The 16106-nt window shown below is 40.3% G+C and overlaps 1 protein-coding gene across 3 annotated transcripts in view; it reads left to right on the forward strand.

Annotated features, from left to right (window-relative positions):
- Positions 1 to 16106, forward strand: part of kctd13 (potassium channel tetramerization domain containing 13) — a 39497-nt gene that overhangs the window by 12691 nt on the left and 10700 nt on the right. For all 3 annotated transcript variants that reach the window (XM_029635208.2, XM_029635207.2, XM_065011072.1), the window contains 4 exons: positions 2681 to 2942; positions 5337 to 5506; positions 7981 to 8070; positions 8453 to 8505. In XM_029635208.2, the coding sequence (XP_029491068.1) occupies positions 2708 to 2942; positions 5337 to 5506; positions 7981 to 8070; positions 8453 to 8505 (548 nt within the window). In that variant the 5' untranslated portion in view covers positions 2681 to 2707. The remainder of the gene's footprint in view (positions 1 to 2680; positions 2943 to 5336; positions 5507 to 7980; positions 8071 to 8452; positions 8506 to 16106) is intronic.

Consider the following 16106-nt stretch of genomic DNA (forward strand, 5'->3'; position numbering starts at 1 on the left):
TATTATTTTTGTAGGCGAAATAGCTCCGTTTGTTCTTCACGTATGGCTGAGAAATTGCCCGGAAATTGCAATCACAAACTGCGAAAAATATTCAAAATTAGCTCCATTTATATCGACAAACATGGCAAACGTTGTTTATAATCCATCCTCAAGGTGTTTTTCAAATATCTATTCGATAATATATCCATCGGGACAATTCGTTATTCAGTAGGACCGATTGGAGTAATGGCTACCTCCTGTATTTTACGCGAGAATCTCTCGGGAGCATAAGGTGACCACTTGCGCAATGTAGCTACCTAGGGGTATTCTTCAACATAAATGCGTAAAACTACGTCACAATGCTGTAGACACCTTCGGGAATACGGAGAAAGTCATCTGATTGATAGCCCATTCACTGCTCAATAGGGACTCATTGGAACGCAGCGCTTTTAAAACATGAGGCACTTCCGGATTGGATTTTTCTCAGTCTTTCGCCTGCAACATCAGTTCTGTTATACTCTCAGACAATATTTTTACAGTTTTGGAAACTTTAGTGTTTTCTATCCTAAGCTGTCAATTATATGCATATTCTAGCATCTTGTCCTGACAAAATATCCCGTTTACTACGGGCACGTTATTTTCCAAAAATGAAAATACTGCCCCCTAGTCACAAGGTTAACACAGGTGTGAGTGTTGACGAGGACAAGGCTGGAGATCACTCTGTCATGCTGATTGAGTTTGAATAACAGACTGGAAGCTTCAAACGGAGGGTAGAGCTTGGAATCATTGTTCTTCCTCTGTCATCCATGGTTACCTGCAAGGAAACACGTGCCATCATCATTGCTTTGCACAAAAAGGGCTTCACAGGCAAGGATTTTGTTGCCAGTAAGATTGCACCTAAATCTGATCCTCAAGAACTTCAAGGAGAGCGATTCAATTGTTGTGAAGAAGGCTTCAGGGCACCCAAGAAGGTCCAGCAAGCGCCAGGACCTTCTCCTAAAATTGATTCCGCTGCGGGGTCAGGGCACCACCAGTACAGAGCTTGCTTAGGAATGGCAGCAGGCAGGTGTGAGTGCATCTGCACGCACAGTGAGGCAAAGACTTTTGGAGGATGGCCTGGTGTCAAGAAGGGCAGCAAAGAAGCCACTTCTCTCCAGGAGAAACATCAGGGACAGACTGATATTCTGCAAAAGGTACAGGGATTGGACTGCTGAGGACTGGGGTAAAGTAATTTCCTCTGATTTATATCCCCTTTACGATTGTTTGGGGCATCCAGAAAAAAAGCTTGTCCCGGAGAAGACGAGTTGAGCGCTACCATCAGTCCTGTGTCATGCCAACAGTAAAGCATCCTGAGACCATTCATGTGTGGGGTTGCTTCTCAGCCAAGGGAGTGGGCTCACTTACAATTTTGCCTAAGATAACAATCATGAATAAAGAATGGTACCAGCACATCCTCCGAGAGCAACTTCTCCCAACCATCCAGGAACAGTTTGGTGACGAACAATTCCTTTTCCAGCATGATGGAGCACCTTGCCATAAGGCAAAAGTGATAACTAAGTGTCTCTTAGAACAAAACATTGATATTTTGGGTCCATGGCCAGGAAACTCCCCAGACCTTAATCCCATTGAGAATTTATGGTCAATCCTCAAGAGGCGGGTGGACAAATAAACTCCAAGCATTGATTATGCATGAATGGGCTGCCATCAGTCAGGATGAGGCCAGGGCGGATTGCAGAGGTCTTGAAAAAGAAGGGTCAACATTGCAAATATTGACTTTTTTTTTTTTCATCAACTTCATGTAATTGTCAATAAAAGCCATCCATAGTAACATCTGAGACATATCTAAAGACACTGAAGCAGCAAACTTTGTGGAAATTAATATTTGTCATTCTCAACTTTTGGCCACGACTGTACTTTCAACCTTTTGGCAGATATCTTGCTCCATACTGAAACCCCCTATTATCAACCATAGGGAATGGGAGCATATCAACAGCTATAAACCAAAGACTGTAAAAATTGTAAACACAGCCTATCCTTCGCTCTTGTAATTTCTTTAGCCCAGTCAGAATCAGCTGCCAAGGGCTGCTTGAATGACAATGTTTTTTTGCCTTTTTCTTGCTCTGGTTAACTGGGGTGACGTCGGCATAAATCTGTCAACATATTTGAGGTGTTGGCAGCTGTATAGACTTCTCTTTGTGCGTGGCAAATTACTGTTCATGTTTTATCCACAACTGTCCACCGCCATTGTAATCTAATCTACTGGGAAGCCAATGTTTTCCCAAACTGGAGATTTAAACAATGTAGGATTCTTCAATTCTGGATTATCGATTCTTCCACTCGCCACAATACAGAACTAGTTCCCAGCTGCGCCTCACAAAAGGACAGTTTGAAATGCACCAATTTAAGAGAACTTTGAATACAACGTGCCCATCGGCTCTAGTTTTAACTTAAATTTGATTTCTTCTCAGATTTACTCGAGGCAATAGGCCTACAATGCAGTGTAGGCATAGCCTGTAGGCCTAGTGTTTTCATTTTGAATTAAAACAATTTATGTATTCATTCAGGTTCACAGTGCTGTCTGTTCAGAGGTCCCCGTGTACCATTACACCATAACATCCACCTAATTTCTGTTTGACTATTTGTTTATGATAATTCAATTGAAATCACATCCCCCAACTGAGGTCTCCTGTTTTTAAATCAGAAACTTCTGTAACTGCAAGCACGCCTGATGTCTGCCGAGGCTTCCGCAGGGAGTGTGGCAGCTGCCTCCATCCTCGCCACCCAGGCCTCTGGCCATTGCAGCGAGGAGAAGGGGGTTGGAGGTGGTCTGGCGGGGAGTAAATATGTGAAGCTGAATGTTGGGGGCTCCCTGCATTACACCACAGTACAGACCCTGAGCAAAGAGGACAGCTTACTGAGGAGCATGTGCAATGGAGGAGCAGAGGTCACCATAGATTCGGAGGGTAAGTATGGACCTACAGTTGAAGTCTGAAGTTTACATACACTTAGGTTGGAGTCATTAAAACTCGTTTTTCAACCACTCCACAAATGTATTGTTAACAAACTATAGTTTTGGCATGTGCATGACACAATTTTTCCAACAGTTGTTTACAGACAGTGAATTATAAGTGAAATAATCACAATTCCAGTAGGTCAGAAGTTTACAAACTAAGTACATTTTTTAATGTTTTATTTAATATTTGAAATATACAGTAAACTTGTTATGAAGCTGCTCAATAACTACATCATACCAGTCATCCAACAGATTCCCACTCAGAGCGACACACAGAAGAATCCAGGCTCGATGCCCTGCTCAAGGGCATGTTGACCAATCTACTACCAGGCCAAAGAATGTGAACCCAAACCTTCCCAAGACCCCCCCCCCCCCCAGGAAGAATTAAGAATAAATTAATTCCATACCCCACCCCCGAGAACCCCCACATACACTAAGTTGACTGTGCCTTTAAACAACTTGGAAAATTCCAGAAAATGATGTCATGGCTTTAGAATCTTCTGATAGGCTAATTGACATCATTTGAGTCAATCGGAGGTGGATTTATTTCAAGGCCTACCTTAAAACTCAGTGCCTCTTTTCTTGACATCATGGGAAAATGAAAAGAAATCAGCTAAGACCTCAGAAAAAAAAATTGTCTGGTTCATCCTTGGTAGCAATTTACAAGGTACCACGTTCATCTGTATAAACAATAGTACGCAAGTATAAACACCATGGGACCACGCAGCTGTCATACCGCTCAGTAAGGAGACTGTCTGTCTCATAGAGGTGAATGTACTTTGGTGTGCAATCCCAGAACAACAACAAAGGACCTTGTGAAGATGCTGGCGGAAACAGGTACAAAAGTATTTATATCCACAGTAAAACGAGTCCAATATCGACATAACCTGAAATGCCGCTCAGAAAGGAAGAAGCCACGGCTCCAAAACCGCCATAAAGCCAGACTACGGTTTGGAACTGCACATGGGGACAAAGATTGTACTTTTTGGAGAAATGTCCTCTGGTCTGATGAAACAAAAATAGAACTGTTTGGCCATAATGACCATCGTTATGTTTGGAGGAAAAAGGAGGAGGCTTGCAAGCCGAAGAACACCATCCCAACCGTGAAGCATGGGGGTGGCAGCATCATGTTGTGGGGGTGCTTTGCTGCAGGAGGGACTGGTGCACTTCACAAAATAGATGGCATCATGAGGACAGAACATTATGTTGATATATTGAAGCAACATCTCAAGACATCAGTCAGAAAGTTAAAGCTTGGTAGTAAATGGGTCTTCTAAATGGACAATGACCCCAAGCATACTTCCAAGGTTGTGGCAAAATGTCTTAAGGACAACAAAGTCAAGGTATTGGAGTGGCCATCACAAAGCCCTGAACTCAATCCTACAGAGCATTTTTGGGCAGAACTGAAAAAGCATGTGTGAGCAAGGAGGCCTACAAACCTGACTGTTACGCCAGCTCTGTCAGGAGGAATGGGCCAAAATTCACCCAACTTATTGTGGGAAGATTGTGGAAGGCTACATGAAACGTTTGACCCAAGTTAAACAATTTAAAGGAAATGCTACCAAATACTAGTTGAGTGTATGTACACTTCTGACCCACTGGAAATACAAGCTGAAATAAATAATTCTCTACTGTTGTGACATTTCACATTACTAAAATAAAGTGGTGATCCTAACTGACCTAAGACAGGGACTTTTTACTAGGATTAAATGTCAGGAACTGTGAAAAACTGAGTTTAAAAGTATTTGGCTGAGGTGTATATGTAACCTTCCGACTTCAACTGTATGTGTGTTATTTATGTATGCCAGTGTTTCCCAATATTTTATTCTAGGATCACGCAGGCTTGCACATTTTTGTTCCTGTCCAGCACTACCACACTTTGTACAACTAGGCAACTAATGGTCACAAATGTTGCGAATCAGGTTTGCTAATGCTGGAAGAAAACATGTAGTCCTATGGGGGCCAAAGGAACGGATTGGAAACACTGGGCTGTGTTCAGCAGGACATAACGGTGTGCATCATTCAATTTATTGGAAACAATGCTGTACTGAACAACCAGTTGAAGAATGTTGTGATTTATGGTGGCTCAGAGGGCAATTTTGTGCTGTGTGCTACTGCACTGGTTTTGATATTTCAAATGGTTACACCCATATCAACGACTGAATAACGGTGCTCACCATTTACTCCCGTTTGCAGCGTGTGTCGGGATGTGACTTATTTACCTTTTTTGTTTTATCAATGTCCTCAAGAATTCCTAAAGCAATCGACACATGTAAAAATGTGAAATTTAGATGAGTGATTCTTGCCTATCAGTGCTCACTCAATATTTTTCCTCTTTTCTTAGGCTGGGTAGTGTTGGACAGGTGTGGTCGCCATTTTGGCTTGGTGCTGAACTTTATGCGGGACGGCTCGGTACCGCTTCCGGAGTCCCACCGAGAGCTGGAGGAAGTTCTGAAGGAGGCTCAGTACTACAGGGTCCAGGGACTAGTCCAGCACTGCACTTCTGCCATGCAGGTAAGACCCAGACTGACCCAAAGCAAATTATCATTGAGTATCAGTAAAATTAAATGTCCTTCATAGAGGTCGACCGATTTATGATTTTTCAACGCTGATACCGATTATTGGAGGACCAAAAAAGCCGATAGCGATTAATCGGACAATATATATATATTTTTTAATTGTAATAATGACAATTACAACAATACTGAACACTTATTTTAACTTAATATAATACATCAATAAAATCAATTTAGCCTCAAGTAAATAATGAAACATGTTCAATTTGGTTTAAATAATGCAAAAACAAAGTGCAATATGTGCTAACGTTTCAGTTCCTTGCTCAGAACATGAGAACATATGAAAGCTGGTGGTTCCTTTTAACATGAGTCTTCAATATTCCCAGGTAAGAAGTTTTAGGTTGTAGTTATTATAGGAATTATAGGACTATTTCCCTCTTTATACCATTTGTATTTCATTAACCTCTTGCTTCTACTCGGGACGCTTGCGTCCCAACTAGAGCTCTGGAAATGCAAATGCGCTACGCTAAATGCTAATAGTATTAGTTAAAACTCAAACGTTCATTAAAATACACATGCAGGGTATCCAATTAAAGCTACACTCGTTGTGAATCCAGGCAACAAGTCAGATTTTTAAAATGCTTTTCGGCGAAAGCATGAGAAGCTATTATCTGATAGCATGTAACACCCCAAAAGACCCGCAGGGGACGTAAACAAAATAATTAGCATTTCGGCGTTACACAAACCGCACAATAAAATAGAAAACATTCATTACCTTTCTCCATCTTCTTTGTTGGCACTCCTAGATGTCCCATAAACACTATTGGGTCTTTATTTCGATTAAATCGGTCCATATAAAGCCTAGATATCGTTATATGTAGACTGTGTGATAAACGAAAAAAACATCGTTTCAAAACGTAACGTCATTTTTTAAAATTCAAAAAGTCGACGATAAACTTTCACAAAACACTTCGAAATACGTTTGTAATGCAACTTTAGGTATTAGTAAACGTTAATAAGCGATAAAATTCATCAGGAGGCGATGTAAAGATCATTAGCTGTCCGTCTGGAAAAATGTCCGGCTAGAAACTCAACAAAAATATCCGGTCCTAGACCATAGGAGATACGGTGCCCTGCATGTGTTTGACCAAGAAAAAACTTGAAGGGAAATGACAAGACTCTAGACACCGTGTGGAAGCTGTAGGTACTGCAACCTCAGTCAATTAATTGTGGTTCACAGTGATTTAACCAGTTTTATAAACGTCTGAGTGTTTTCTATCCACACAGACTAAGCAAATGCATATACTATATTCCTGGCATGAGTAGCAGGGCGCTGAAATGTTGCGCGATTTTTAACAGAATGTTCAAAAAAAGTAGAGGGTAGAAGCAACAGGTTAACCTTTGACTATTGGATGTTCTTATAGGCACTTTAGTATTGCCAGTGTAACAGTATAGCTTCCGTCCCTCTCCTCGCTCGAACCAGCAACACAACGACAACAGCCACCATCGAAGCAGTGTTACCCATGCAGAGCAAGGGAAACAACCACTCAAAGGCTCAGAGCGAGTGACGTTTGAAACGCTATTAGCGTGCGCTAACTAGCTAGCCATTTCACTTCTGTTACACCAGCCTCATCTCAGGAGTTGATAGGCTTGAAGTCATAAACAGCGCAATGCTTGACGCACAACGAAGAGCTGCTGGCAAAACGCACGAAAGTGCTGTTTGAATTAATGTTTACGCGCCTGCTTCTGCCTACCACCGCTCAGTCAGATACTTGTATGCTCAGTCAGATTATAATGCAGATTATATTATAATATCTAGTAATATCATCAACCATGTGTAGTTAACTAGTGATTATGATTGATTGTTTTTTTTATAAGATAAGTTTGATGCTAGCTAGCAATTTACCGTGGCTTACTGCATTCGCGTAACATGCAGTCTCCTTGTGGAGCGCAACGAGAGAGAGGCAGGTTGTTATTGCGTTGGACTAGTTAACTGTAAGGTTGCAAGATTGGATCCCCCGAGCTGACACGGTGAATATCTGTCATTCTGCCCCTGAACTAGGCAGTTAACCCACCGTTCCTAGGCCATCATTGAAAATATGAATGTGTTCTTAACTGACTTGCCTAGTTAAATAAAGGTATATATAAAAAAAAATTGGCAAATCGGCGCCCAAAAATACCTATTTCCGATTGTTATAAACTTGAAATTGGCCCTAATTAATAGGCCATTACGATTTAATCGGTCGATCTCTAGTCCTTCACTCTTTTTTGTCTTTAAGCTAAATCTGTAAGTTTTATCAAAAGGCTTTCAAAGTGCAATGTACTGTATGTTAGTCAAACAACTATTATGCACATACAATCTCCAATGCTTACATTGGATCTCAATGTTTGTGTGTTGAATGCCCAAAGTGTCAGCCTCCCATAGTGTGAGTCAGATGTTCATGTGAATCAAATGCCTTTGATGTCCCACAGAAACAAAGGGATGTCTATGAGGGGGTTTGCCGCATTCCCATGATTACCTCAACCAAAGAAGAACAGAGAATGATAAACACCTGCAGGAAGGTGAGAGGCATAGAAAGAAAGTGGATGGATGGGAGGGAGGGAAGACTGGCATAGGTAGGAAGGCTGTTCATGACAGATGGCATACTGGTTTGACTTGAAATGCTTACTTTCATCTCAGACCTTAGCTCTGGTATCATTGCTTAGCTTTAGCTCTCATACTGATTTTTAAGTCTATTTGAGTTTAGATTTTTTTATTGCTTTGTGTAAAGTGTCTGAAAAGCACTTTACAGCTCTGTCAGGAGCAAAAGTTATTTCAAGCAAAAGTTATTATTAAATTGGACACCCAACATTTTTCAGCAGTTTAACTTTTCAAAACAAATGTAATAAAAAATGCTCTATTTGCTACTGTTAAATTAGTACTAATGTTTCCTGTCTCCCACAGCCTGTAGTAAAACTACAGAACAACAGAGGGAACAACAAGTATTCGTACACCAGGTATTTTTTATTTTATTTTCTGAGACCAATGCGTCTTTTTCAGATGAGCCTTGAATTACAGAAATGATAGAAAATACACACATCAAAATACAAAATGCAAGCAGAAAGAAAACAATCAGGTTTCTCAATTCCCCTAGAGGTACCAAAACATCAAATTTAAGAACATTTTGAAAATTGTTCCACAAATAAGGTGGAGGAAAATTTAAAAGCTGATTTACCTAACTCAGTAGAGACCAAAGGAATTCCCAGAGTTAGGCATCCCTGAGACTGAGGTGTGGTAACTCATGTCTAAAGTTTAGTAATGAGTTAGTAATGGTTTAGTAAGGGAGTTTTTGTAAAAGAGCTTTATATATTCAAACATAGCAATAATTCAAACTTCAGAGGGCCAAACAACTGCCTGGTAGAGAATGCAGTGATGAGTACTAAAACTGTTGCCGGTATCAAAGCGCAGTGCTATAGTCTAGGATCGATGGGAACGTCAACTGAATAATCCGCTTTCTATAGAAGAAGCCCATTTGTATTCTCAGCTTCTTAACTAACTCATCAATATGCTTTTAAAGACAGCTTTTCACCTATCCAGATGCCCAGATATTTGTAAGCAGGGACACGATCAGTATAAGAACCATCCAAAGTACATATGCTTAAATCATCAAATTTTTGTCTATTCTAGAGATCAACCTGTACTTAGTTTTACCTGTATTCAATACTAATTTCAGGCCAGTTTTTCTGTAATACAATGAAAGCATGCTGTAGTTCCGATAGCGCTTGGTCAACCGTGGGGGCAATGGCATACACGACAGTATCATTGATGCGGCATACAAGTGCAGGTACATGTTGTTTTTTTACAGAAAAGTCGATATTGTTAATGTAAACATATTACAAAGTACAGACCCAGAATCGACCCCTGCGGTACACCTTTCGTTCTGTCCAGATTTGACACCATCAGAAGATACACATTTGAGTCATGTTTTTCAAGTAATTTGTAAACCAGTTACATGCAGGCCAATTGAGGAAAGCCTCACAATTCGCAATGAGTGATCAACAGTATCGGAGGCCTATGACAGGTCAATGAAGAGGCCCGCACAATGTTTCCTTTTATCCATCCTGTTACCCACATCATTTATACATGTAACTAGGGATGCAGCAGAGTGCCATGACCTGGTCTAAAACATTTAGAATACATTTCAAAGATAAGAAAGTTCTTAGTTGAGAATTAATCAATGATTTGTATCTTTTAGCTAGGCAATTAAGTTTAAAAAGAGGACAATAAGTATTTAGGTCTCAAGGGTCACCACATGGTTAATGATTCCGCAATCGGTTGTAGAGCTGCAGCAAAAATGGATTAAGCGTATCAATCATCAATCTTAAGCAAGGCATCTAGTACATCACAGGTAGTAAATTGTTGAAATGAAACCAATTCACTAGAAGTAGACGCGTTAACCAGCAAGTCGGCTAGAGGCTTGGTAGAGCAGTCGATTGACTGACCAGGGTCAATTAAACCACTGTTTCTCTCAAATAAAAAACCTGTTGAGATAAAACGATTTAAAATCATCACTTATCCCATTCTCAGTTATGATACCAGAGTCAGACAGACCTCGGTTTTTCACAATTCCTGACATTTAATCCTAGTGAAAATTCCATGTCTTAGGTCAGTTAGGATCATCACTTTATTTTAAGAATGTGAAATGTCAGAATAATAATAGAGAATGATTTATTTCAGCTTGTATTTCTTTTATCACATTCCCAGTGGGTCAGAAGTTTACATACACTCAATTCGTATTTGGTAGCATTGCCTTTAAATTGTTTAACTTGGGTCAAATGTTTCGGGTAGTCTTCCACAAGCTTCCCACAATAAGTTGGGTGAATTTTGGCCCATTCCTCCTGACAGCTGGTGTAACTGAGTCAGGTTTGTGATACAGCAAATTATAAGTGAAATAATCTGTCTGTAAACAATTGTTGGAAACATTACTTATCATGCACAAAGTAGATGTCCTAATCGACTTGCCAAAACAATAGTTTAACAAGAAATTTGTGGAGTGGTTGAAAAATGTCTAAGTGTATGAATGTCTAAGTCCAATCTAAGTGTATATAAACTTCTGACTGCAACTGTATATATATATACTCCAATTTAGGCCCTCCTTGTCTCCAATCCTTACATATAATGGTTAGACCGGAACAGGTTAATAGGGTAATAATCCATAATTTCTCCCTCCAGGGGAACCGATCTGATCTCAACCCCTCCTTCACCTAATCCACAGATGTCCGCCCGCTTCCCCTATAGCAATCTTGTGACTTCTTCCCATACACCCAACACATTTCAAAGCCATCTGTCTTCTACAGATAACGATTAACTTCTGATGTAAAAACCAGTCTCTTTCACTCCTTTATATGCTATGCTTCTGCGTATAACAATGTTCCAAGTTTCATCCAGAATCTAACACCACTAAACAACTATTGATTTTAGAGTCAGTGTGGAAGAGGTGAAAAAATTATCAACAATGACAACCCACCGGGGTCTGACAATCACTAAGGATAATAGCGGACGATATTGCAACTTCTTCAATTTAAGCTTACGAGAGAGCGTGTGCCCTCAGGCCTGGAGAGAAGCTAAAGTCATTCCGCTACCCAAGAATAGTAAAGCCCCCTTTACTGGCTTAAATAGCCTACCAATCAGCCTATTACCAACCTTTAGTAAACTTCTGGAAAAAATGGTGTTTGACCAGATGCAATGCTGGTTTCACAGGAAAAATAATGACAACAGACTTTCAGCACGCTTATATGGAAGGATACTCAACAAGCACAACACTTACACAAATGACTGATTGGCTGAGAGAAATTGATGATTAAAGGATTGTGTGGGCTGACTTCAGTTTCAGTACAGCTTTTGACATTAGCGATCATACTCTGCTGCTGGAAGAACTTGTGTTATGGCTTTACACCCCCTGCTATGATGTGGATTAAGAGTTACTTGTCTAACAGAACACAGAGGGTGTTCTTTAATGGACGCCTCTCAAACATATTCCAGTTTGAATCAGGAATTCCCCAGGGTAGCTGTTTGGCCCCTTGCTTTATACAATTTTTACTAATGATATTCCACCTACTTTGAGTAAAGCCAGTGTCTTTGTATGCTGATGCCTCACCACTACACACGTCAGCTACTACAGCAACTGAAATTACTGCAACACTTAACAAAGAGCTGCAGTTAGTTTTAGTGGGTGGCAAGGAATAAGTTAGCCTTAAATATTTCTCTAATGTAAAGCATTGTTTTTGGGACAAATCATTCACTAAACCTTTAACCTCAACTAAATCATGCAATAAATCATGTGGAAATTGAGCAAGTTGATGATTAAACTGCTTGGAGTTACCCTGGATTGTAAAAACATGTTGATACAACAGTAGCTTAGATGGGGAGAAGGATATCCATAATAAACCGCTGCTCTGCGTTCTTTATTTAATGAACATTTTATTTCACCTTTATTTAACCAGGTAGGCCGGTTGAGAACAAGTTCTCATTTACAACTGTGACCTGGCGAAGGTGAAGCAAAGCAGTGCGACAAAAACAACACAATTACTGATGGGATAAACAATCTTACAGTCAATAACGCAATAGAAAAATGTGTACAAAATTAAGGCTCAGAACACGGCAGCACGGTTGGCCCTTGGATATACACAGAGAGCTACTATTAATTATATGCATGTCAATTTCTCCTGGCTCAAAGTGGAGGGGAGATTGACTTCATCACTACTTGTATTTATGAGAGGTATTAACATGTTGAATGCACCGATCTGTCTGTCTGAACTACTGGCACACAGCTCAGGCACCCGCGTGTACGCCACAAGAGGTCTCTTCACAATCCCCAAGTCCAGAACAGACTATGGCAGGCACACATTACTACATGGAACTCTATTCCACTTCAAGTAACTGATGCAGGCAGTCAAATTAGATTAAAATAACATGAAAAAATAATTTTTTGACTAAAGTCTATCACACTGTCAAACACAGTGGTGGTTTTAGCATTTAAATATTGGTGGGGCAAACTCCCCCAAAAACTTTTGGATGCATGCCAGCAAAGCCACTACACAAGACTAAACAAGACATTAATTGCACTATAACAGTGACAACAAACTTTTAGGGCCTGCATAAAGCTGTCTCAACACCTTACCACTACACCTGGCTATCAGCGGAGGCTTGTCTGGCAGTGAAACGGTTCATTCAGCCTCGTTTACTGCCTTTCAAAAAAACATAGCTGAAATGATGACTTGCTTAAACAAATGTGGTTTCTACTGACAATTGAGATTTAGAATCTGTGGCACAAGGGGACAACGATTGTATAAGAAGCAATCCATAATGTCGATTTAAGATAATAATGAGCGAGCTAGGACGGACGGAGTCAATATATAAAATTAAAAAACTGCACTTTTTACATGTACTGTGACAGAATTCAGAACACAGGCCTTTCTTACAGTTTTCACCCTGTACACCAAGACAGAACCATAGGATAAATAAAGGGGGCATATAAGCAGACAATGAAACCTATTACAATATTCGATGACATTTCGCCAAAACAGGCTACATGTGCACCACCAAGTCAGAACAGTAGGCTAAATTATGAGGGGAAAATTGACCAAATTATTAGGGTGAGGCACATAGGCTACTAACAGTTAAACAACATACACTTAGTATTTCTTTCTTAGCTACTGTATATATACACTACCGGTCAAAAGTTTTATGACACCTACTCATTCAAGGGGTTTTCTTTATTTTGACTATTTTCTATGTTTTATAATAATAAAGACATCAACACTATGAAATAACACACGTGGAAACATGTCGGAACCAAAAAAGTGTTAAACAAATAAATATTTCAGATTCTTCAAATAGCCAGTGAAATGCTTACTTATACAAGTCCTTGGCCAACAATGCAGCTTTATGGAAAAAAGTGAAAGTATTTGCTAAAATAAACTGAAGTAAAAAAAATAAAAAATAATTAAGGAGCAATAATAAAATGACAGTAGCGAGGCTATATACAGGGGGTACTGGTGCAGGGTCAATGTGCGGGGGCACCGGTTAATCGAGCTAATTGAGGTAATATGTAGGTAGAGGTAAAGTGACTATGCATGGATAATAAACAGAGTAGCAGCAGTGTAAAAATGGGGGTGGGGGGACATTGCAAATAGTCCAGGTAGCCATTTGATTAGCTTTTCAGGAGTCTTATGGCTTGGGGGTAGACTCTGTTAAGAAGCCTTTTGGACCTAGACTTGGTTCTCTGGTACCGCTTGCTGTGCGGTAGCATAGAGAACAGTCTATGACTAGGGTGGCTGGAGTCTTTGGCAATTTTTCGGGCCTTATTTTGACACAGCCTGGTATAGAGGTCCTGGATGGCAGGAAGCTTGGCCTCAGTGACGTGCGGGGCCGTACGCACTACACTCTATAGTGAGTAGTTACTCAAAGCCAGTGGCATGTCATTTGTAAAGATTAAAAAAGTAAGGAGCCTAGACAGATGCCCTGGGGAATTCCTGATTCTACCAGGATTATGTTGTAGAGGCTTCCATTAAAGAACACCCTTTGTGTTCTGTTAGAGGAACTCTTTATCCACAATATAACATGGGGTGTAAAGCCATATGTTTTTCCAGCAGCAGACTATGATCGATAATGTGAAAAGGTGCACTGATGTCTAATAAAGCCCCCACAGTCTTTTTATCATCAATTTCACATTTGCATAGATTTTTTTGTTTATCATAAATACTGTATGTTATTTGGAGTTTCCTTCGGCAGTCCTATCAATCCTGATTTTGATTTTTATCCAAGGAAAACTGGATCTGAGTTTCTAAGGGTTAAACCTAATTTCCTGCAATTCTACACATTTTGCCATGGGTTATGCTGAGTGACTCAAATTCTCCCTGATTGTCTAGGTTTTTATTTTGGTGACTTCGTTCTCAAACATGGGCTTATTTTAAAATATACAGTGGGGCAAAAAAGTATTTAGTCAGTCACCAATTGTGCAAGTTCTCCCACTTAACAAGATGAGAGAGGCCTGTAATTTTCATCATAGGTACACTTCAACTATGACAGACAAAACGATAAAAATAATCCAGAAAATCACATTGTAGGATTTTTTTATGAATTTATTTGCAAATTATGGTGGAAAATAAGTATTTGGTCACCTACAAACAAGCAAGATTTCTGGCTCTCACAGACCTTCACTTCTTTAAGAGGCTCCTCTGTCCTCCACTCGTTACCTGTATTAATGGCACCTGTTTGAACTTATCAGTATAAAAGACACCTGTCCACAACCCCAAACAGTCACACTCCAAACTCCACTATGGCCAAGACCAAAGAGCTGTCAAAGGACACCAGAAACAAAATTGTAGACCTGCACCAGGCTGGGAAGACTGAATCTGCAATAGGTAAGCAGCTTGGTTTGAAGAAATCAACTGTGGGAGCAATTATTAGGAAATGGAAGACATACAAGACCACTGATAATCTCCCTCGATCTGGGGCTCCATGCAAAATCTCACCCCGTGGGGTAAAAATGATCACAAAAACGGTGAGCAAAAATCCCAGAACCACACGCGGGGACCTAGTGAATGACCTGCAGAGAACTGGGATCAAAGTAACAAAGCCTACCATCAGTAACACACTACACCGCCAGGGACTCAAATCCTGCAGTGCCAGACGTGTCCCCCTGCTTAAGCCAGTACATGTCCAGGCCCGTCTGAAGTTTGCAAGAGAGCATTTGGATGATCCAGAAGAAAATTGGGAGAATGTCACATGGTCAGATGAAACCAAAATATATTTATTTATATTTTTAACTTGTCGTGTTTGGAGGACAAAGAATGCTGAGTTGCATCCAAAGAACACCATACCTACTGTGAAGCATGGGGGTGGAAACATCAAGCTTTGGGGCTGTTTTTCTGCAAAAGGACCAGGACGACTGATCCGTGTAAAGGAAAGAATGAATGGGGGCCATGTATCGTGAGATTTTGAGTGAAAACCTCCATCAGCAAGGGCATTGAAGATGAAATGTGGCTGGGTCTTTCAGCATGACAATGATCCCAAACACACCGCCCGGGCAACGAAGGAGTGGCTTCGTAAGGTCCTGGAGTGGCCTAGCCAGTCTCCAGATCTCAACCCCATAGAAAATCTTTGGAGGGAGTTGAAAGTCCGTGTTGCCCAGCAACAGCCCCAAAACATCACTGCTCTAGAGGAGATCTGCATGGCGGAATGGGCCAAAATACCAGCAACAGTGTGTGAAAATCTTGTGAAGACTTACAGAAAACGTTTGACCTCTGTCATTGCCAACAAAGGGTATATAACAAAGTATTGAGAAACTTTTGTTATTGACCAAATACTTATTTTCCACCATAATTTGTAAATAAATTCATTAAAAATCCTACAATGTGATTTTCTGTATTTTTTTTTCTCATTTTGTCTGTCATAGTTGAAGTGTAAATTACCGACCTCATCTTTTTAAGTGGGAGAACTTGCACAATTGGTGGCTGACTAAATACTTTTTTGCCCCACTGTATGTAGCTCAATTAGCTTTTCTATATACTTCATATTTTTTTACTGATAACGTTACCATCCCGAGTTTATATAC

The sequence above is a fragment of the Oncorhynchus nerka genome, linkage group LG26 (assembly GCF_034236695.1).
Source record: "Oncorhynchus nerka isolate Pitt River linkage group LG26, Oner_Uvic_2.0, whole genome shotgun sequence".
Lineage (NCBI taxonomy): Eukaryota > Metazoa > Chordata > Actinopteri > Salmoniformes > Salmonidae > Oncorhynchus > Oncorhynchus nerka.